This window comes from Chiloscyllium plagiosum, unplaced genomic scaffold (genome assembly GCF_037043375.1).
Source record: "Chiloscyllium plagiosum isolate Xiang-an unplaced genomic scaffold, Cpla_swu_hap1 HiC_scaffold_34, whole genome shotgun sequence".
In the NCBI taxonomy this organism is placed as follows: domain Eukaryota; kingdom Metazoa; phylum Chordata; class Chondrichthyes; order Orectolobiformes; family Hemiscylliidae; genus Chiloscyllium; species Chiloscyllium plagiosum.
This window is the reverse complement of record NW_028270172.1, coordinates 17,537,891-17,562,682: the sequence shown is the minus strand read 5'-3', so window position 1 is coordinate 17,562,682 and position 24,792 is coordinate 17,537,891. Positions and strand designations below refer to the sequence as shown.

At 40.3% G+C, this 24,792-nt stretch overlaps 1 protein-coding gene across 4 annotated transcripts in view; it reads left to right on the top strand.

Annotated features, from left to right (window-relative positions):
• The window catches only part of LOC122564486 (FYVE and coiled-coil domain-containing protein 1), a 186,524-nt gene that overhangs the window by 149,680 nt on the left and 12,052 nt on the right, over nt 1-24,792 (top strand). For all 4 annotated transcript variants that reach the window (XR_006315928.2, XR_006315927.2, XM_087978526.1 and 1 more), the window contains 2 exons: nt 11,540-11,647; nt 13,939-14,149. Coding sequence is in view for 2 of the 4 variants with exons in the window: in XM_087978526.1 (XP_087834652.1) it covers nt 11,540-11,647; nt 13,939-14,149 (319 nt within the window). In the remaining 2 variants the exon portion in view is untranslated. The remainder of the gene's footprint in view (nt 1-11,539; nt 11,648-13,938; nt 14,150-24,792) is intronic.

Below are 24,792 nucleotides of genomic sequence, written 5' to 3'. Positions count from 1 at the left end.
GTCTCTGACATAGCTGCCTGCTGCTCCTTTGCATTTCTAGGTCAGAATTATCGATGGTGGACAGCATGGGGTCATTACCTGCCTAAGGCTTAGCATGGGGCTGGCCTGTGGCTGACATCAGAGTGCCAGCGTTATAGGCCATTTCTTCCTCGACCAGCTGCAGTGACATGTCTCTGAGTTTAACCTGTGCATCCTCTGAGGGATTGGCTTCTTCAAGGCAGCAGTTGTGTGGGTGCCACTGGTACTTGCATAGGAAAAGAGAGGTAATTCATTATGCCGTAGTGGTGGAAACCCGAGTATCTTAAGAATAAATTAACAGTGGTGGTCATGAAAGAGCAGTGGAGCACAGTGCATGACGCTTACTGGGTTGCCTCAAAATAGAAGTCTTGTTAAGTCCCCATGAATGGTCTCTGTCCTTTCTATCCCATCTTGACAATCTTCTTGTGAGGGGTGAGTAACCGAATGTTGGCCGAATCTCTTGCCTCTGTTGTGCGACAGTTTCTCCTGCAGTAAAACCAAAGTGGGATGAAAGGGCTGCAAGTGATGGTGCACGAGCAGCAGAGGTGATAACTTGGCCCCACTGAAGAGCAGTAGGGGCAGAGAGGGTGAGTAGTTTCAGTGTGTGTGAACCATTCAGAGTTGAGCATCATTAACCTTGGTGATCTGACTGTAGTGGCAGAGTTAGAGTGAGTGTGGAGGTGGAGATGGTGACATACTCCTGTAGAGCGCAGAAGATTGTTAATTTCTTTCCACATGACTGCATTTCTCTTGGTCCACAACATGCCACTGACTGACTGTGTCCAGGTTGCTCATGTCAGGTGCCGTGGCTTTCATTGATAATCCACGAGGAGCCTTTCTTTCTCTGAAGCAGGATGCCACCTTGTCTTTCTGCAACATCTCATCCAGAAAAATGATAGAGCAGCAGGCTATGGAGGGCAGTCCCTGGCTTTAGATTAGATTAGATTAGATTAGATTACTTTACAGTGTGGAAACAGGCCCTTCGGCCCAACAAGTCCACACCGCCCCGCCGAAGCGCAAACCACCCATACCCCTACATTTACCCCTTACCTAACACTATGGGCAATTTAGCATGGCCAGTTCACCTGACCTGCACATCTTTGGCCTGTGGGAGGAAACCGGAGCACCCGGAGGAAACCCACGCAGACACGGGGAGAATATGCAAACTCCACACAGTCAGTCGCCAGAGGCGGGAATTGAACCCGGATCTCTAGCGCTGCGAGGCAGCAGTGCTAACCACTGTGCCACCGTGCAGCATTTGAAGTGGTGTACAATGGGGTTTAAATACGGCACCCTTAGTGTGAACGCCAGAAGGTCCAGGTGAGTACTTCCACCTCTGCTGCTGCCTGATTGAATGAGGAGAGTGAGCGTTGAGCCCCAGTGCCTAATTAGTGAGGGGAACAACAGAAGATTGGATGAAGAAAGTCACTATGGGCCCTGATGGGAAACCATCTATCAAAGTCCCCAGAAATAGCAGAGTCAAAATGCGGAAAAATTCGGCCAGAGTTTTTAAAGGCTGAAGGATCAATAAGCAGATGACACAGATTTAAGAAATTGGTAAAAGCCTCTTTATACAGAAGTGGTTAGTGTTCAGAATGCACTGCCAGATATGCTGATGAAAGTAGGATGAATAACTTCATGGGAGTATTGGATAAATATTTAAACAAGAAGTAATTGCAGAGATATGGGGAGTAGAAGGGCTCGAAACGATGGCATGCTCTCCATGGACGCTGTCTGACCTGCCGTGATCTCCATTGTTGTTTTCAGGGAAGTAAAAGGTGTCCATTCTAACTGCATTACTCTTCAAAAAAGCTATGAAGATTCAATAAGCCAGTGCTCTCTTATACTGTGTCATACTGCAAATTCTAATAGAATCATAATTATACAGGCCTACAGCACAGGAAAAAGCCCCTCGGCCTATCAAGTATGCCATAGAGATCAAAGGTTACAAGGAGAAGGCAAGAGAACGGGGTTGAGAAACATATAAGGCGTGATTGAATGGCAGAGCACTCTCAATGGGCCACATAATCTAATTTCTGCTCCTGTGTCTTGTGGTCAAAAAAACAAGTCACCTGAATAGTCTAATCCCATTTTCTAGCACTTGGCCCCCAGCCTTGGATGTCTTGGCATTATAAAAATGTATCTAAGTACTTCTTAAATGATAGGATGGATTATTGGAACTAAATAGGCTGTTTCTGCTTTATAGTTACAAAAAATTATGTTAATCAGTGCCAAGCCAGTGGGAGCTTGCTGTAACCCTTAAGCACAGCAATTCTAGATATCATTATTGGTAATGATGTTAGAACTTCTGAGCTCACTACAAGGGGACCATAGCTACAGCTATTGCTATTGCTTACTTTGTGCTGCTGTACAAGCACTGCACAGAACAGTTGGGATACAGAATTGAAGGTAGTTCAACTGCCTAAAGGGTTTATGAGCAGATGTCCCTCTAATTAGGGTCAGAATGACTGAACACTGGGAGAAGTTAGAACTAAGCACGGAGAGATAGTGTAACTATTGAAGGGGTAAGACACGTTTAATGAAATTAGTTGAATCTTTTGAGGCAGTAACTACTGTCAGTAACTAATATTTACAGATGTTATTTATTAATGTTGAAAGGTAATTATCTCTGTTGCCTGAGCCATGCATTAATTGGCATAGGGTTCCAGATTATAGAATTAAACACATGGTTTAAAGAATGATTGAGAAGGGATTTTGATTCATGGGACATTGGCAGTAGTGTTGGAGGAAGAGGGAGCTGCTCTGACAGGATGAGCTCTGAATAAATTGGACTGGGAGTGGGGGAGCTAAGCACACAGAAAGATTTAGGTCAGTGTTTCCTGATGTATGATAGACCTAAAGTTTGGGGTCATGAGTTCCAAGAAACTGTCACACATCGCCTTCTGGAATGTACCATTGTAAAGGAAGTCTGAAGAAAGATGCAGTGGTTTTTGGCGAGCTTCATCCCAAGCAGCTTCATAACACAGGACTCTGTGCTGCCCGGTCTGTTCCCTGGAATGCCTGTAGGACCAGCAACTCGGTGAAAGATACTGCTGGTCTGTCCAAAACTTGTTGGTCTTCCAGAACACGAATTTACCCTGACCATATGTTATGGACTGGCACTTTCCAAGCACCAGGGCTACATGCTGAGGAACGAACCAAAACTTGGGGCAGCTGCTGCCAAGGCACAGTGGGAAAAGACCACTGTCTGAGGTCCGTCTACCAAATTTAAGTTGGGATCCATTCAGTTATCGGACCCTCATGGTGTCTCAAATACATGTAAGTATAGTCTTGTTCAAATAAGAGATGTCTTTGGTTTATTTGGAGAGAGTCAAACTGCAATGTTTGTTTTCTGGATGCGCTACTAGACAGAACCAAACTGTGTTTGTGACTATATATGTATACATATCAATATTTTGTATGAACAAAACATATTTTTGAAATCATTTTTAAAAAACCAAAGTTCCAAGGCAGCAATGAGTACAGGAAGTTTGGATTGGATGCTCCAGTTCAAAAAGGCCTTTGGTCTTACTGAGGGGATGTAACAATTTTCATGCACTGAAATTAATCACAGTGTGGAAAAGGAGCAAAAGGAGCACTGGTGAAGGGAGGGAATTCTGGAGCAACAACATGCTCTCCTGGGGATTTCTCAGTAGTTTGATTTGCAGAACCCTAACCATGACTGGATTTCTAAGATGACAGGAAGAATCCTAATTGGCCCAAAAGGCAACATATCCTGAAATGACACTGTGCATTAGGGCACTTGTTCTAATTGCTATTGTGACTTTTTCTTGGAAATGTTGCGATATTTTAAAGGTTGCTTTGACTTTCAAGGCATCTGGGACTGTCCAGCAATGACTGTTTTTTGCACTTTTATCCGTCAAGGTGAAAATGAGATTAAGTTCTGGGAAGGTGCTGTAATCTGGAGGGTATGCATCAACAATTGCTATCTATTCTAACAGACGTGACTGTACAAAACTTGAGTTTTGTTGAAGCTGATATTTTGCCTAAGTTTTTTTGTCTAGCATTCATTATGGACAGTACACAAAATGAAAGGGAAAACAGTATTTATACTGTATATAGAGAAGAGTGTGGATAGTTTGGATTCAGATTGGTAGAGGTATGCGATGGAGAATACGCTAATGATGACTGACAGTTAAATGCCAAGCCTTATTTAATTTTTACTCATTGACTCAGCACCCCTTTTTCAACACAACAAAGTAGGTGACAGCCATTCCCTCATTCATCTCTCAATGCAGTGCCTTGACTAAAGTCAACCTGCCCTATTTAAAAAATAAACAAAGCTTGACACTCCCTTTTCAGCAACAGCTGCAATCTGCCTCTCAACCAGTTTCTGCCCTGCTGAGCTGAAGATTTTTCAGGCTCTAAGCCAAATGCGGTATTGAGCAAGGCAACCACTACTTTCTTTCTGATTGCTAATAGTTCCTCTATTCACAGAGGCCGTTACCATGCAGCTGAAGACCTAAATTACACATGACGTATGCCCAGTGTACCACTTACAAACCCCTCTAGAAAAACTGAGCAATAAACTATCACCCTCCTCCAACAGCTGGTCTGCTGTTGGTAGCTGTTGTGCATCAACAAGTTTCTAACATTGTTTAGTTTCCTGATGCTTTCCATCTATTGGTGTTAGTTTTCAGTTTTTAAATTTTCAGTTGATCCAGCCCTCACAGTTTTTGATGACAGTAATATTGGATTTATATTTACTTTGCATGAAGCATATATCAGATGTCACATTTAGACAGCTCTAGTTTTAAACCTGCTTTAAACTTAAAGCTTAAATTTTCTGTCTACCATATTGATTTCCTTAATAATCTAAAACAATTAGATCACCTTTTAAACTTTAATAAGCCAATTATTTCTAATTTATCCTCATAATTTTACTCTTTTCTAACCCCACTATCTGTTTCCAGTGACCCTTCTTCAGTACATCTATGCTAAGAAATGTCAAGAAATGAATGCAGCACTTCAAATGCAGTTTGACAAATTCTAAAAAAACTGTGGCATAACTTCTACCCTTTTATCTTATGAAGATACAAACAAGGGACAAGATAAAGCCACTCCACCCTTCAAATGTATTCCACCATTCAGTAAGATCATAACTGATCTAATTTTAACCTTACATTCCTGCATATCCCCATTAACCTTTCATCTTCCTGGTAATCAAGAACCTACCTACCTTGGCCTTAAAACTATTGAAACATTCTGCCTTTGAGGAAGGGAATTCCAAAGACTCACAATCCTCTGAGAGAAAAAAGTGTTTCCTCATCTCTGTTTTAAATGGTGCCTCCTTATTTTTAAACTATGACCATGTTCCAGTCCCGTTGAGATAAAGGCTAACATCCCTTTAGCTTTTCTGATTATTTTCTGTACTTGTAAATCTATTTTGTGACTTCTGTACTGTAATTGGACCTCTAAGTATCTTTGGTCTTCCACACTTGGTCGCTACTTGCAATTAAGGAAATACTTTGATCTGACCTCCTCAGGTAAATGATGAAAACCATTTGTCAGTTTTGCCCATTGATCGAAGCAATCCATCCATACTCTGTTGCAAGTTTCTGTCATCATCTGCACTGTTTACAGGGCCATATAATTTGGTTTCATTACAAAACTTGGACAATTACACAGGTAGAACTCGTCAGTCAGATGCAGGTTGACGTATTGCATTGGCCCTATACTTCATTGAAGACCTTCCAATGTGCAGTTTATCCAGGCCAACATCTACCATATCACTTCAAAATCAGCCCTACTCTTCATCAAATCTAGCATGGACTGCCTGTGTGTAGTTCAAGAACTCCCATAGCCCTAGGCAGAGCCTTTGTTTTTCAAGCTGCTATTTTCTCTTGTGCCTACTTAACAGTTGTCAGTCTGACTGTCTTTCTTGAAGTCAGTGTTGTGATTTGGAAAAACCTTGTGCAAAGACCAAAGATCAGCAAGATTTCAAACACGGGACTCCTGATAGCAACAGTAAACTGTAGCAGGAGCTGGATTTCAACTTGCCCGTCACTGAATTTGGAAACAGTGGGGAGAGGTTACAAGACATCCAACTGGCTGAGGTAAAAGCAGGGTCAGGCAGTATATCCAGTTAAAGTTCCCTTCCAACTCCAGCCAGGTGGATTTCCCTGAAGGGTTAGTGGTAAGTGGTTTTTTTTAGATTAGATTACATTACAGTGTGGAAACAGGCCCTTCGGCCCAACAAGTCCACACCGACCCGCCGAAGCGAAACCCACCCATACCCCTACATTTACCCCTTACCTAACACTACGGGCAATTTAGTATGGCCAATTGACCTGGCCCTGCACATCTTTGGACTGTGGGAGGAAACCGGAGCACCCGGAGGAAACCCACGCAGACACGGGGAGAATGTGCAAACTCCACACAGTCAGTCGCCTGAGGCGGGAATTGAACCCGGGTCTCTGGCGCTGTGAGGCAGCAGTGCTAACCACTGTGCCACCGTGCCGCCCGTCTCATGCATGGTGAATCTCATGCTGTTTATGCTCTGGGTGAACATGTTCCCTTTTCAAGCATATATTAACTAACCTCCTCTTTTGTCCAAAAAACAAAACACTGCAGATGCAGACGGGCTGAAATAAAAAGAGGAACATATTTGGAAGAGAGAGAAAAACTAAGTAACCATTTGGTGACCTTATAGAAGTTTATAAAACCGTGAGGGGCACAGATAGGGTGAACAGCCAAGGTCTTTTCCCCAGGGTAGGGGAGTCCAAAACTAGAGGGCATAGGTTTAAGTTGAGAGGGGAAAGATTTAAAAGGGATCTAAGGAGCAGCTTTTCCACACAGAGGGTTGTGCATGTATGGAATGAGCTGCCAGAGGAAGTGGTGGAAGCTGGTACAATTACAGCATTTAAAATGAATCTAGTTGGATACATGAATAGGAAAGGTTTAGAGGGATATGGGCCAAGTGCTGGCAAATGGAACTAGATTAATTTAGGATATCTGGTCAGTATGGACGAGTTGGACCGAAGGGTCTGTTTCCATGCTGTACATCTCTGTGACTCCATAGACTTTTCAGAACACTCTCAAAATTTGCTTTATTTTGGTTCTTTGAGTCCACGTGAATGTTGAAGTTTTACATTATAACATCTCTGTTTGTATCAAATGTATCTAATCCCTACATTTAAGAATTCCTAGAGTTTACAGAACTAAAGGGTCGAGAGAGGTAGGAGTCTCCCTACCTCACAGCCACTATCTGGCCAAGGCAGGATTTCAACCCCTCAGGGACAAGAAGTTGCATCTCAGAGAGTTGCTGGCCAATCATTAGCTGGCAGCTGTCCAGTACCAACAGCATCAGTGGCAGTGGGGGGACGGGGGAGGGGGGGGCATCACTGATGCTGCACACCTTCTGAACTTGACGAAGTAGGCTGCTCTGGATTGCATTGTGAGTTTTGGTGAACTTGCCAGATACCAAGCTGACAGCACTATCATGTAATTTATAAGGTTCTAGAAGAGAGGGAAGCTCTGCAGAGGTGTTGGTAAGGCCCCAGTAAGGAAGGAATTCCTGTTTACCACTAACCTGTGCTGGGAAACCCACCTGGCTGGAGATGGGAGGGAACTTTAATTGGATATACTGTCGGATGCTACCTTTGCCTCAGCCAGTTATATGTTTTGTACACACCCCCACAGCCCCTGTTTCCAAATTCAGTGATGGGAAAGTTGAAATCCAGCTCCTGTTGCAGTTTACTGTTGCTATCAGGGGTCCCATCAAAATGGTGCATCTTTGTTACTCTTCAAAACTACCAAGACAGTTTCTACTGCATAAAAGGCTGTTAACCCAATGCCACTTCTGTGGTCCCTGTAACTCCCCTGCCACTATCATGCCCCCAAGCCATTCTTTTTTAGTTACCACTGTTAATCTCGAATTCTCATGCTATGATAATTTATTTCATGAACAGTCGTACTCCTCCTCTTTCTAATGTTCTTTTCCTTAAAGAGATTATAGTCTTGAATATTTACTTTGCAACTATGCCCAGCTTCTTGACAATCAGGGGCAGCGGCACTAAAAATAGTTTTGGTTTTTGTCAACTTTGAGTTCATTCTCACAGAAGCGTATGAGGATAACTTTTTCAGCAACAGCTTTGTGAGGAGACGCCTTTTTGCAAAATGTTTGGTTAAGGTCTGGAATACATTGCCTGAGAGTCTGGTGGAGGCATCCATTCAAAGCATTTAAAATGGAACTAAACTATTATCTGAAATGATACTGAATTACTCATTGAGGGTACCAGTACAGACACAGTGGGATGAATAGCCTCCTGTGCTGTGACAATTTTGTAATTGTCTTAGCAGGTCTCCATGGTGGCCTCTATAAAGTACAACTTTAGCTGAGTTTGCATTTCTGACTGTCATTTTCTTTTTCTTAAGCTGTATGCGTTTGTGCATAGAACTCTTATTTGCGTAACAGACCCCACCCTGCCTATTTATCCCAGAACTGTTTTTCTCACACCTTTGAACTTACCGCATTAGCTGTTTTTAGTCATGCCAGTTATTTGCTATCAGTCATTTCATTAATGTTTCCTGTAGTTTTATTTCTGAACCTGAACTACTTAAATTAGACCCACAATTCAATAATTCAGGGCAAATTAGACTGGGGCATATTTAGGTTTTGAATGATTTTTCCCACATAATAGCTAGAAGCGCTTGCACACTCAGGGCAACCATATATCTGGACCTTAGCAAAAAAGTGGACACAATTGATGGATTTTTGCCGTCAACATGGGAAGCTCAGTTTTGGAAATTCATAATTTGTCAGATATATCTAAATGCAAATGATCTCTCCCCTCAAACCCTGAAGCACAACTTTAACCCAAAGCTACTTCTGTGCCTCCTCATAAGCCCCTGCCACTACCTCCCCACCTCTTTCCCCCCCCCCCCCCCCCCCCCCAAGCCCTTCTTGTCTCCTCCATAGGCACTCCTCACAGTATCTCCAGTATGGGCAAAATTCCCTGTAAACTCTAGCATTCCACAGTGGGAGATGAGTGTGCCGTTTCGGATCAAAGCATTGATTGCCGGTTCCAGATATCATGTACATATATTAGAGATGTGACAGAAGAAAAAGAGGAAATGCTGTTCGAGAGCCACATGGAAATGTTAAAGTTTCAATTTCTGTCAGTCTAAGGAGGCGTCCATTCATAGTGACTTCACTTATTCAAAAACCTCAAATGCCCTCAATGGTCAAGCTGTTGTAAAAATAAGCATCTAGTCATTAATTACATCAACAACAGATAATACTTTAATAGCCTCTTCAAACTCAATAGGAATGTGAAATGATTTGAATTCTGTTGAGATATGATTTATTTTTAAACTCAGCCAAATATTCATAGTGGAGTCAGCCTTAACAACAATCCTTGGAAAATGTTAGTAATGAAGTCCATCGAAACTGCAGGAACAATAATTAATAGTTTTTATTCAATCTATGCTATATGGTTTGCCAAGAAATATAGTCTACTCCAGCAGCACTTCTTTAACATTCCAAATGAATGACTCTATGACACTTAAATACGCCTCATCCACTCTTAAGGAGCAGTTATGCCTCCTATGTTCTATGAAAATCCATCCATATCTCCCCAACTATTAAGATCTAATGATTGAGGAAAAAGATTGTATTAGAATGAGAGAATTAAATTCCAAATCAGGTACGGAAAAGCAGAAAAAAAGAGAAAAAGGTTGGATGAAAAGCAAAGGGGAAAAAAAAGTGTAAACATCTCTTACAAAGATCGTCATCTAACTTGCTTTTAAAAAGTGCAGCAATCCCTTGGTTTTTAAAACTCCTTTTCCCATTACAGTCCACAATCAAAATGCATACAAATAAAAAGATATAGTCTCATTACACACTTCTTTGATCTCCATCTCATCATGGAGCAATGACAGAGGTGTCTCACATTCAACAAGAAAATGGTCTGAGATCTGTGCCATCTCCTTCAAAAGATCTTGCAGTCTTATATCAAGGCACTGAAGAAGCTGTCAGTACCTGTCAAGGTCAATGCTAACTTTCACATAACAGGATAATTTCAAGTAGGTTTAAACCACGTTATGAAGTCCTCTGAGTACACTGCCCAGTGCTACATCTGGAATCAAGACATTGCTCAATGAAACTCAATCTCCTGTTTACAATTGGAACAAAGCACATCAGCTAACTGTAAATCATCATTAACTGTTGAAATCTCAATGGCACTCCCTCTAACAATCAGAATGCACTTGCTAACTAATCAGAACTCTCCTCTCAAATACTGTTTTTCATTTACTTTAATATTTCTTGTGAATTGATCTGATGAGTACAATTTTAGTCAATTTTATCATAATACTCAACTCAAATGCTAACATGGTTGCAGTAACATAGGTGCACACCAGAGGGCAGGGCCATGCCAAGTCAAACTGCTGGCATTTACTGTCATGATTTGGAGATGCCGGCGTTGGACTGGGATGGACAAAGTTAAAAATTACACCACACCAGGTTATAGGTTTAATTGGAATCACTATCTTTTGGAGCGCAAAGGAGCATTTGCTGTAAACCACTGCACTCATTCAGTTTCTCATGAAACTTGTCAAGACATTTCACAGAATCATTTTAAAACAAAATACGAACCAATCCATATAACGTGGACATTCGAAAGATGTCCTTTAGCTTGGTCAAAGAAGTGGGTTTTAAGGATTGTCTTAAAAGGGGAAGTAGAGAATATACCCTTCTATAGCGAGACAGAGAGATGGAGAAATTGTGGAGGAAATTCAGGAGCACCTGAAGCAACTAAGCACTCCAACAGTGCAGTGGCTAAAATTGGAGATGTTCAGGAGGCCAGCTGAGTTTAAGTTCTGTACGACCAAGCATTTAGTTATAGTTGGTTGTGGGGCTGAAGGGTGATCACAAAGATAGAGAGGAGCAAGGTCATTTTCAAAGAAGGATGAACAAGTTAAAATGAAGATGATACTTGACCTGCAACTAAAACAAATCAACAAACACAGGATGATTTATGGTGAGAGTTAGGTGAGGGATAGGTAAGCTGTTGGTGAGAGTTAGGATCTGGACAAGGGGGTTTGGGGACATCTCAAGTCTGTGAAGGAGACAGTGTGGAAAACCGGCCATGATTACATTGGAATGGTCAAATTTACTAATAACAAAGCATGATTGAGAGTTTCACCAATAGGTGAGCAGAGATGGGGCAAAGCCTGTTACAGAGGTTGGGTTTAGCATCTCTTTAATACTGCAGGTAATGCGATATGAGGTCTGAACAATTGAACATGAACAGTCAGAACATAATAAGTGCTGTAAGTGTGAAGACTGAAACAAAATTCAGCCTTCCTTGATATCTACCTTCACTATATTGTACAGCACTTCTTTTTGATTCAATTATTATGTAGCTAGATATTGAACTAAAGCAATCAGAAATCTAGCATTGTAAAACAATGGACTTCTACAAGTCTACAATGTTGGCATTTTTACTTTAACATGACTAAAGGCTGCAGAACCACTGAGACAGATTTTCTCTTTCAGAAGTCCCACGTGTGATAATGCATCAGAACCAAGTATTCCACCCGAGGATGGATCAGCACAACCTATGCAGGATGCAGAGATTACTTTGTTGAAATGTGGAGAAATTACGTAAGCATTATACAACTATCTTGCAGCCAGATTGGAACATAGCAATATACAGGTCCAGAAAAGATGACACTTCATTTGGCCCACTTCATTTGGCCAGCCTCATTCTCTAGAAAATACACTTTCCTACTTGTTTATTAGTTTTTTATTCTCCAGCTATTTAGCCATTTCTCACTTAAATATAGTGATTCAGTCAGGACCCCATTACTTTCTGTGCCATGGGCGGCACGCTGGCACAGTGGTTAGCACTGCTGCCTCACAGTGCCAGAGACCTGGGTTCAATTTCCGCCTCGGGCAACTGTTTGTGTGGAATTTGCACATTCTCCCCATGTCTGTGTGGATTTCCTCCGGGTGCTCCGGTTTCCTCCCACAGTCCGAAGATGTGCAGGTTAGGTGAATTGGCCATGCTAAATTGCCCGTAGTGTTAGGTGAAGGGGTAAATGTAGGGGAATGGGGTCTCGGTGGGTTGCTCTTCGGAGGGTAGGTGTAGACTTGTTGGGCTGAAAGGCCTGTTCCCACACTGTAAGTAATCTAATCTAATCTAATCTTTATTCCTTCAGTCAACACCTTCTGTGAAAAGTCAAAATGATATTTTCATTTTCCTCGAATATAATAGAAGTTATGACCTCTGATTGACCTCGACAATGTCAAAAGTCACCTTTGTTTGCCACAGTCAAAACCATCCCCTTTTCTTCCAAGATCTTTGAGCAAGTTGTTTTCACTGATTTCCACATTGAGCTCTCTCTCCTGCAGTTCTCTAGCCAAACCTCTGTCCTCTGCCGACTTCCTCAATCAAAAATAAAACAATGTCCTCAAAAGTATCTGACTTTATCAATCCCTCTGCATTATTCAGCAGAATCAATTATTCCACCCTCTTCACAGAGTATATTTTATGTCTCACCTCAATAAGACTAACCTCATTAGGATTTTCTCTTATCTAATCTAACATATCGACAAACAGCTCCCCCTGTCTCAACTCGAGAAATCTGACAATCCATCTTTTTCACCCTACTTTGCTTAATGTAGATGTTTTTCTCAGTAATATATGTGATTACATAACAACATGCAAACAAGGAGCAGGAGAACGCAATTCAACCCCTCGAGCCTCCTCTGCTAGTTGATACGATCATGGAAAATCTCACCTCAGCATCAACTCCACTTTCCTGTCCCCACATTTCCATAAGCCTTCAACCCATTAGTAATTTAAAATCTGTCTATGTCCTCCTTAAATTTACTTAATATCCCAGCATCAATTACACTCTGGGTCGTGAATTCTACAGATTCACAAACTTTTGAGAAAAGTAATTTCATCTCTGTTTTAAATCTTCTACCCCTTAGGCTAAAACTACAATGTCTCTCTCATGGTTACCCATGACATTCTATGTCTAATTTGTCAAACCATATCAGCATCTTATGTACCTCAATTAGATCTCCTCTCATTCTTCTAAACTCCAGAGAGTATTGGCCTAAACTGCTCAGTCTCTCTTCATAAGATAGGCCCCTCATCTCTAGAATCAATCTGGTGAACCTCCTCTGACTGCCTCCAGTATGACTACACCCTTCCATTGATTGGCCAGCAACTTCTGGAATTCTGGGACTCTGCAGCCAAGTCATGCGATAGGCCAGGAGGCATACCAATCAGGTCTGAAACTGATTAGCTTGCAATTTGTCTGACTAGCTTGGTAATAGGGGTGGCCAATCAGCTACCACTGAATACACCATCCTCACACTTCGCCAGAAAATACGAGATTCCTGGCTTCAGTGCTCTATTGGTGAATTTACTGTTTTGAAAAAAATACTCTGGGTGATCAAAATCCATTCACTACATTTAACTTTGTTTAAAAACAAGCAATTGTAATTGTACCCCCACTTCAGAGACTTCACGACCACCTGGTGTTAAAAATACTAACACTGCACTGTGATTTAAGTTTTCGTGCCAAGCATTTCTGAAACAAATTAAATAGATTACCAGTAGAAAATCTGAAATTCCATAATATAAACCAAATTTCTTCTTCCAAATTTAGTTTGAGACTTCTACTGTGTCACTGATTTTAATCACTCCACCATTGCCTCTCCTCTCTCTTGTGTCTCTTCTTTTCTCTTTTTTTAATACTCCTTAAAACATACCTCCTTGACCAAACCTTTTGTTGCCTATACTTCTTTATGTGCCTTGGTGTCAGTTTTATTTGAGGTTGCTCCTGTGAAGGTTTGGGAGGTTTTATTGCATTAAGAGTACAGTATGATTACTCACTGTTATTGTTGGGAGGACAAACTGAGTTATGTTTCTATTTTAGACTCAAGATACCCCTCAAGTTAGATGAGATTAAGGAATTTGGAGACCACAGTAGAGAGCTTTTTGTTAAGGCCAGCTGCTACAGTCTCATCCCTATTGGTGTTGAAGAGTGTGGTCTGACCATCAGCTGGATCTTTTCTTCTGATCCGAAGAGCATCTCATTCAGCGTTGTTTATCAAGAATCTGAACAAACTCCATATGAACAATGCAAGGTAAGGGGGATTATGCCTTTATTTAGAATTGTTGCTCGTACTGTTACTATACATGCCTGATTTGACATGTATAAGATTAAGTTCAAATGCAGAACTTAAAATAATCAGTTTAAAGTACACAAAAGTATAGTTTCATATTTATGATTTTGCATTATAATTATCAATTTATATCTTTTCCATGTATTATATATTTATTCTGTATAATTAAAACTTGGGGATAGAATGCATATGGTGTTTTTGCCATTTTCTGCTGTAACTTCTGAAGAAGATTGGTGGACATGCAAGAGAAATGCAATAGGGTGGCACGGTGGCTCAGTGGTTAGCACTGCTGCTTCACAGCGCCAGGGACCTGGGTTTGATTCTGGCCTCAGGCGACTGTCTGTGTGGAATTTACACATTCTCCCCATGTCTGCGTGGGGGTCCTCTGGATGCTCCGGTTTCCTCCCATAATCCAAAGATGTGCAGGTTAGATGAATTAGCCGTACTAAATCTCCCATAGTGCTCGGGGATGTGTAGGTTAGGGGCATTAATCAGGGATAGATATAGTGATAGGGTAGGGGAATAGGTCTGGTTGGGTTACTCTTCGGAGGATCAGTGTGGACTTGTTGGCCAAAGGGCTTGTTTCCACACTGTAGGGATTCTAATTCTAATTCTTAAAATAAGATAGCTGTGTTTATGATGTTACGCTGGTTGCTGAATTTATGATGAGGTAAAAGAAAATACCCGTTGTGCCTAATCTGTCCATAGTATCATAGCTCTCAGAGGTTTCATATTTCAAAGACATCCTGAAGCCGTATAAGAACCAGTGACAGTTGTTGATAACCATGCTGTTAAGCTCAAATATCCAAGCCAACTTGAACTGATTAAAGCTTGTTCCATTTGTTCGACAATTTATGAGATCAGTAGCTAGTACCAATCACAGAACCAAGCAGTCAAATTGGGGTCTTTTTTGTCAAACGTACCATTCACAAACAAGCAAATATCACAAAACCAGCCAATACGTCTGTTTCTGAACCACCACATCTGTATGAAATCTGTATGATTTCTATATATTTTAATGTGATTTATTTTGGATTTTAACTTATTTACTACATTTAACTTATTTAAACTAATTAATCTCTTCTAAAAACAAGCAATTGTAATTGTACCCCCACTTCAAAGACTTCATGACCACCTTTTATAGATCTGGTGTTAAAAATACTTGCGCTGTGATTTAAGTTTTTGTGGCAAGCGTTTCTGAAACAAGTTAAATAGATTATCAATAGAGAAGCTGAAACTCCATAATATAAATCAAAATCTATTTCTTCTTCCAGATTTAGTTTGGAGACTTTTATTGTGTCACTGATTTTAACCACTCCACCATTGCCTCTCCTCTCTCTTGTGTCTCTTCTTCTCTCCTTTTTAATACTCCTTAAAACGTGCCTCCTTGACCAAACCTTTTGTTGCCTGTACTTCTTTATGTTTTCTGTATGTCTGAAGAGGTTGAATTACTGAATTACTTTTAGCCATGGTGATTTATTTTGAGTAACTATATTAGAGAGAGAGAGAGAGTTCTTGGAGGCTAATGGGGTTTTGTTTTTATTGGGAAAGATTTACAAGCAAACAGTGTGCATTAGGTTTCAGTTAAAAGATTCTGGATTTTGGGGGGCTTAGGGGAAACATCCAAAGCTCGAAAAAGTATTTTTGGGTTGGACAGTTTTGCAGTTTTTGTTTTTCCTGAAATTGGAGGTGAAAAATACTGACTCCTAAAGAAGGGAAATAGATTAGAAATAGATTATCTCAGCATAAGAAGTTTGATTTGAAAGTTCCAGGCTAGAAATTTTTGGTTAAAACCCTGAAGGTATTATTTGAAGCTGAGAACATCTAAGGTCGATTATATGAAGGTTCAACAAAGAGGGTATCAGATTTTCAAAACAGAGAATTGAAATCATGGTTAAATTAAGCCCTATAGATGGGATAGATAGTTCACTCTCGTGTGAGTATTGTAAAGGAGTGCTGTTGGGATTTATGGGATTATATTTTATCAAGAGCTTCCAAATCTTTAAACATGTTTTACATGTAAATAGTTTGATTCGTTCAGTTTTTTTGCCTCATATCTTTTGCATAATAACATTTTGTTTTACTTTAAAACCAAATCTGCAGGATTGTGTTTCTGTGAAAGACCACCATGTTAAAACCAATAAAAATCAAATATGATCTATCAAGCCAGATGTCAGTCTGGAATAAGATAAGGGCCCATGGTGACAGTGGAACAGCGGTGGCAGGTGTTTCTGGGAGTAATTTGGGAGACGCAGCAGAGATTTATCCCGTGGAAAAAGAAGCATGGTACAGGGAGGATGAGACAACCATGGCTGACTAAGAAAGCAGGGATAGCATAAAAGCAAAAGAGAATATATATCGTGTGGTGAAGGGCACTGGGAAACCAGAGGATTGGGAAGTTTACAAAGACCAATTGGGAGAAAGTGAGGACTGCAGATGCTGGAGATCAGAGGTGAAAAATGTGTTGCTGGAAAAGCGCAGCAGGTCAGGCAGCATCCATGGCTCTGGAAAAGCGCAGCAGGTCAGGCAGCATCCAAGGCTCTGGAAAAGTGCAGCAGGTCAGGAAGCATCCAAGGCTCTGGAAAAGCACAGCAGGTCAGGCAGCATCCAAGATTCTCCTGCTCCCTGGATGCTGCCTGACCTGCTGCGCTTTTCCAGAAGACCAATTGGGGGAAACAAAAAAAGAAATAAGGAGGGAGAAGATTAAATATGAGAGTAAGCTAGCCAGGAATATCAAGACTGGAAGAGTTTGTTTAGATATACAAAGGGCAAAAGAGAGGCAAAAGTGGACTTTGGGATGCTGTAAAATGACGCTGGAGAGACACTGGTGGGGTACAAGGAACTGGGTGAGGAACTGAATAATCACTTTGTGCAGTCTTCACGGTGTAAGACATGAGTAATATCCCAAAAATTCAAGAGAGTGAGGGGGCAGAGCTGAGTACAGTGGCCATCACCAAGGAGAAGGTGCTAGAAAAACTGAATGGCTTTAAGGTGGGTAAATCACCTGGACCAGATGGTCTACAACCCAAAGTTCAAAGGTAGGTAGCTGAAGAGATAGTGGAGGTGTTAGTGGTGTTCTTTCAGGAATTGCTAGAATCAGGGAGAGTCCTCGCGAACAGGAAAATCACTAACGTGATACCCCTGTTTAAAAAGGGGGTAAGGCAGAAGACAGAATTATGGATTGATTAGCCTAACCTTGGGTGTGGATAAGATCCTGGAATCCATTGTGAAGGATGGGATTTCTGAATACATGGAAATGTATGGTAAAATAGGGCAAAGTCCACATGGTTTCATCAAGGGGAAGTCATGCCTGACAAATCTGCTAGAATTCTTTGAGGAAGTAACGAGCAGTTAAGACCAAGGAGAGCCAATGGATGTTATCTACCTGGACTTCAAGAAAGCATTTGACAAGGCGCTGCACAGGAGGCTACTGGGTAAGATAAGGGCCCATTGTGTTAGAGACAAGGCGCTAGAATAGATAAAAGCTTGGCTGTCTGGAAGAAAGCAGAGAGTGGGCATAAAAGGATCCTTCTCAGGGTGGCAGCCAGTGACAAGTGGTGTTCCACAAGGTTCAGTGTTTGAGACCACACCTTTTCACTTTTTACATTAACCATCTAGATGAAGGAACTGAGGGTATTCTGGCTAAGTTTGCAGATAGTACAAAGATGGTTAGAGGAACAGGTAGCATTGAGGAGGCAGGGAGGCTGCAGAAGGATTTGGACAGGTTAGGAGAGTGGGCAAAGAAGTTGCAGATGGAATACAACATGCGAAAGTGTGAGGTCATGTACTTTGGTAGGAAAAATAGAGACATGGACTATTTTCTAAATGGGGAGAAAATTCAGAAGTCTGAAGTGCAGAAAAACTTGAGTAGTTCTAATCCAGGATTCTGTCAAGGTAAACTTGTATGTTGAGTGAGTAGTTAGGAAGGCAGATGCAATGATGGCATTTATTTTGAGAGGACTTGAATGGGATGCACTTCTGAGGATCTCTAAGGCTCTGGTCAGACCACATTTGGAGTATTGCTCAGTTGTGGGCTCTATGTCTCAGGAAGGATTTACTAGCCCCGGAGCATGTTCAGAGGAGGTTCACAAGAACGGTCGCAGGAATGAAAAGCTTAACATATGAGGAACGTTTGAGAACTCTGGGTTTATACTAGCTAGAGTTTAGAAGGATGGGGGGGATCTAATTGAAACGTACAGTATACTGAATAGTCTGGACAGAATAGATGTTGGGAAGATGTTTCCATTGGTAGGAGAGACCAAGACCCGAAGGCATAGCGTTAGAGTAAAGGGAAGACCTTTTTGAATGAAGATAAAGAGAAATATCTTCAGCCAGAGAATGGTGAATCTATGGAATTCACTGCCACAGAAGCTGTGGAGGCCAGGTCATTGAGTATATTCAAGACTAAAGATAGATAGGTTCTTGAGTATTAAGGGGATCAAGGATTACAGGGAGAATGAGGTTGAGAAACTTACCAGACATGATTTAACGAAAAGAGCAGACTGATGGGCTGAATGGCCTAATTTCTGCTCCTTTGTCCTATGGTCTTATGGAATCTTACATTTTCAGCAATAACATCAGCTGGGATCGTAACAATATTCATAAGAGATACGGTTATGTAATACGGTACAGATCGTTCTGCTATGATGAGCATTTCATTAATGTGAATTTGCTATAACGTGATTGATGAATTGGGACACTGTTTCTAAAGTGTGAACGTTTAAAGCTTGCATTGGTTGTATCGCGATTCTGGCCCCATTAGCTTATATGGCGCTGCTATTACACAATTTTCTTATAACACGGGCTTGCATGAGAATGGAACAACCACTTTAGAACATAGAACATAGAAAAATACAGCGCAGTACAGGCCCTTTGGCCCTCGATGTTGCGCCGATCCAAGCCCACCTAACCTACACTAGCCCACTGTCCTCCATATGCCTATCCAATGCCCGTTTAAATGCCCATAAAGAGGGAGAGTCTGCCACTGCTACTGGCAGGGCATTCCATGAACCCACGACTCGGTGAGTAAAGAATCTACCCCTAACATCTGTCCTATACCTACCACCCCTTAATTTAAAGCTATGCCCCCTTGTAATAGCTGACTCCATATGTTGAAAAAGGTTCTCATGGTCAACCCTATCTAAACCCCTAATCATCTTGTACACCTTTATGTGACTGTATATTAAAAATGCTTTCAACCTGCTTAATAATTTCCTGATACAGTATTTGATTTTTGTACACTCTTATCAGCTTTTTTAAATTGTAAATTCCTGTCAGTATTACTAATCAATTTGGTGCTTGTAAATTCAATACCTTGTTAGTGTGAATTCAATTCACCAAATTCCTACAAAATCCTCAAAATATTTGCAGAGAATTAATAGTTAGATTTTCTCCTCAGGAACTTAATTCAAATAACCAAAAAGAAAGATATAACCAAAGCAATAAATTCTAAACTTTAACAAGAACTTAAATGAATGTACCATTGAGTTGTCATTTGTGTTTTTAGAACCTTTGTTAAATGTTTTACCTGAAGACCTTTGTCCCTTATAAATATCTGGTTTTAAATGTAATATTTGACTTGCAATTTTTTAATTCTGCTGCAGTGAGCACAATTTGGATAATTTAATCAGAAAATATGTAGTATCTTAATGTTCAGAATACATTAGAAAAGTTGAGGAAATAGTGCAGCTGGAATATTTGAATAACCTTTCTCACAGTTTCTGCTCAAACATTTTACAATTTCAGCAGGATCTTTGGAGAGAGTTAACATTTCGAGTCCTATATGACTATTCATCAGACCAGTTTTGAAGAAGGTCACTGATTTGCATATATTAATAGAATTGTGATTTTTATTCCAAAAGCAGTATTGAAAGTCGCAGTGTCACAATTTTCAGAGGCACAACAAGCAGCTGAGCTGTCAACAAATGCTCATTTTGAGCCAGACATATGCACACATTAAATTTTAAATTTAATAAATTTAGTAAGCTGAATAAAAGTTGTCTCATAGTCTTTCTTCAAATAATATCAAAAGACATTTGAGCAGATAGTTCACAACAATATTTGCTGCTCCCTGAATTGCCCTGACACCACTTGGTGATTAAGACACTACATAATCTTTAATTGAAAGATCTAAATTCAGCTAACTGCATCACCGTTTAAGAAATAGCAAGCTACATGTTAAGCCAAAGCTAGGCTTTTGGAAGAGACGAATGCCTTCAGTGAAAAACTTTAACTAAGCTGTTAAAAATGCAAAGTAGATGTATTTATTTAAATTATTGTGAATGATTTGTTTCCTTTTTTGTCAAATTCTTAGTTGGGTACACTACTAGAAATTTTGTCACAGAGAAGAAAATGTTTATATGAAGCCATGATTTGTGAAAATTTAGTGAACTGAATTCACAGTTGTGAAAAATATAATAAGGAATTTATCATTGGAAAAGGCTGACAGAGGTATGCAAGAATGAAATATGAGGAAATCACTGTGGAGAATAGAAGGATACATAATTTTTTTAATATACCCACAGTCCAAAAATGTTCAGGTTAGGTGAATTGCCCATGCTAAATTGCCCGTAGTGTTAGGCAAAGGGGTAAATGTAGGGGAATGGGTCTGGGTGGGTTGCTCTTCGAAGGTCGGTGTGGACTTGTTGGGCCAAAGGGCCTGTTTCCACACTGTAAGTAATCTAAAAAAAAATAAGATATCATTAACTTCATCATTATACATATATTTGGGCAGCATTGTATTTTTCTTGACTGCCTTATAAACAGTTTAACACCATGCATGGTCTTCTCCCACTCCATTACATTTATTTCCGAATTCACATCCCCATCATTTAAAAGCAGTTATCAGAAATGTAATGAGCAATTGAAACTTAAACAGCATAGGAACATTAGCAAACACTGGCTTCATGCTCTTGAACAATTTATTTTTTTGTTTGTCTGACACAAATAACAGATTTCTTATGTGCAAGCATTATATAGGATTGTACAATCTCTTTGTTACAACTAGAGATTTCTTAATAATGATGAGATTCACAGTTGTGCCATATAACTTAAACATTTTTAAGTATGTCTGCATGCAAGATAACTGCACCAATCAGGACTTCCATTCAACGTATTGTTATCCAGTCCAGGAAACTTAAAAAATGAAGGAATTGTCAGGAATTAGAAAAGGCTATTTGTTCTAATATGTCTGGCATTTTGTTGCCATAAGTCACAAAATGGCTACCTAGATCAAATTGTTAAGGATAACAAGGAAAATAATACAATGATTTCCCATTTGAGTCAAACTAAACTAGGGCAGAAAATGAGTAGTGACTACAATATCTGATCCTTTTGTTTATATAGAATAAATATTTTGTGAAATCAGTAGAATGAATGAGTGATGCGCGTTATTTCTTTGTCATTTTCATTTTTAATTTATTTAAGACTGCTTTTTTTGAATGTTATACTGAGGGAGTGTTGCATTGTAGCTGCTGTGTTCTAATCTTTCTGTCTATTTGCATGTAAAGGGCACTATTCAAAAGAGCAATAAATTTATGTAATATGTTTAATATAATAAAATGTACCAAGATGTTTCATGGGAACAACATCAGTCAGAAAAATGACTCTGAGCAAAAGGAGAAGCTATCAGGAAAGTGACCAAACAATTGATCAAAGAGACAGGATTTAAGGACCATCTTAAATGAGGAGAGGAGGAAATTCCAGAGTTTACAACCTCGATAGCAGAAAGCACAGTGGTAGGGAACACATAAAAGGCCAGAGTTGAAAAAACAAAAACCTCTTAATGGTTTTGTGGACTTGGAGGAGAGAGGGAGGTAGGAATGGGAAAGGCAATGCTTGGATTTTAACACAAGGATGCAAATTTCTCAACCAAAGTGTTGCAGAATCGAGTGAGTAAAGTCAGCAAACATAGACTTGATGGGTAAGTGAAACTTGGGTTCATGTTATGTTACAAAAACAAAATTTTGGGTGAACTTAATTCTCTAGAGGGTAGGCAATGGCAGGCCAGTCAGCAGAACATTGGAATAGTCAAGTCTTGAAGTTAAAAATAATAAAATGGGTAATAATTTTAGCAACATATGGGCATAGGTAAGGCAGACAAGTACTGTTACTGGAAATTGATAGCCTTTGTGATGGAGAGGAGGATATGGGATCAGTAGCTCAATTTAAGGTCATGTAGGTAGCCAAGACTACAAGTAGTCTGATCAAACTGAGGCAGAAGTCATAGAGACGGATGAAATTAATGCAAAGAAACAGAGTTCATTGACAAGGGCAAAACAGACAAAGGGCAACCGTCATGTTTAAGCCAGTTTTCTGAACAAAACATTGATGTTTGACTGTGTAATGTATTGTAGATAGTAATGGATTTTTGAGTCAGTTTATGATCTGTTCCGTGTCACAAACATCCATGAGAGTTTCACAGAATCTAAACAACTTATAAAACGTTGGTTATTTTTGTAACAGGCTCATTTCATTTGCGGGAGCCGTATTTCAAAAGACGGTCAAATTAAGGAAATATGGTATTGTAAATGTAATTCCTCTTGTTTACAGCAAACATTAGAAGGTTTTATAAGTGGGATTAAGGGGCTCAAGGATCACTTGTTATTTACATTACACCCATCCACAAATTGAACCACTTCCTTTTGTGCCTGGTATCAATCAGTGTTAAGCAATCTCAGCAAGCATTGCCCGCTCTGATCTCTAACCTCAAAAGCACAAGTAATGCACAAACAACACTATTCAAGTAAGAAAACCAAAAATGCCTTTAAACAAATTCATATTTCATTGGTAATAAGATGTTTGTATATCAAAACAGAATCTATGGTTGGATGTATTTTATTTAAATAATGAACGACTGAATAGTTCCTTTTTCCCGTGGGCTTTGCTTTTATGGCCTCTGTCCTGTAAATCCCAAGGACAAATGTAAAGCCAGTATTTTTAAATTAAAGTGTAAACCTCTCGCGTAAATTGTTGATTGGTACTGGAACACTTTTGGTGTAGCTTCTGGTGTTCATATTGGTCTTGCAGCAACTTAAACACTACCCACAGACTTGCCTATTGCTGATAGATAGAAAATAAGCGGAAGTCGTAAAGAACAGGGCTAACTCAAGTTAAAATACACAAACCTTACAGAAAAAAGAGAATTTGGCAGGAAGTCCCAGAAATTCATCACACAGAAGCCATGTTTTCAAATGTCCTGCTAAGCTTCTGGTATGACAAGAAAGAAGCAGATGTTCATTACAAGCCAAAAATGCCCTGGCCACCACATTGGGCAGAAAATTATTGTGTAGTGTCCCCCCCCCCCACCCCAGACCAAAAAGACAGGCACTGGTTCTCTGCCTGTGTAAATAGGAGCCCTGGCAGCTGCTGAAAAGTATCCTTTGCAAGATTGGTTTACCATGAATGCTCAGGAGAAACCAAACGTGGCCTGATAGGCACCCTGTAACCAATATAAGGTAAGATTTTTCAATGTACATACCTGAAAATGGAGGCAGGGGGAAGTATAGGCTATTACCTCCCCGTTCCTGGCTCTGCTTCATCCTGATCCAATCAATTTTCTCAGTTATCCCACTTCTCAGTTACCCCACTTCTATCCTCATCTGTCCTCTGTCACTTTATACCCTTTGTCTTCTGTCTCACAGTTGATCATGGAACTTGTTGAAGGTTGCAAGCACTTTTCTGTCTTTACTATTCACTATTCTTTCCTGTTCCTCGCTAGAATTGCTCCACAAAATACTAATTTATAGCCCTATGCCTGAAAACTTCTCCAGCCCCTACAATCCACCAAGTAATTTGTCGAATCATGTACCTCCCATAACCCATTCTACTCAGCCATTTCTAGCTTCTTGAATATCCCAGATTTTAATGACTCTTATCATTGGTGACCATGGCTTCAGTTGTCAAGGCCCCCGGTTATAGTAAAGGATATGGTGCTAGAAAAGCATAGCAGGTCAGACAGCATCCGACGAGCAGGAAAATCAACGTTTCGGACAAAAGCTCTTCATCAGGAATGTACTTTTGCCTGAAACGTTGATTCACCTACTCCCCGGATGCTGCCTGACCTGCTGTGCTTTTCCAGCACCACACTCTTGACTGTAATCTTCAGTATCTGCAGTCCTCACTTTCGCCCCAGTTATAGTACTCCTTCCCTGAATCTCTTCCCTCCTTTAGATGCTCTTTAAAACCTACTCCCTTGCTTGTCTGTTAAAATATTCCTTCATGTGGCTCGGTGTCAGGTTTTGGTGCTTACATTCCAGTGAAGCATCCTATATTCTTATCAAAAATGCTGGATAAGTATAAGCTGTGCTGCTGCCACATTGTCCTGACTGTTTCCAACGATTGGGGAATCCAGAGCAGGGGTCACAGTTTAAGGAAGCAGCACAGGCTATTATGGACTGAGACAAGAAAACATTTCTTCATGGTGAGCCTTGGAAGTCTGTGCCGCAGACAGCGTTGAGGCTGAAACATTGGATGTTTCAAAAGAGGAGATAGATCTCGTTCTTAGGGCAAAAGGAATCACAAGGTATAGTGCGAAAGCAGAACAGAATATTGGATAGGATGATCAGTCGTGATCATACTGAATATCGGATCAGACTCGAAGGGCA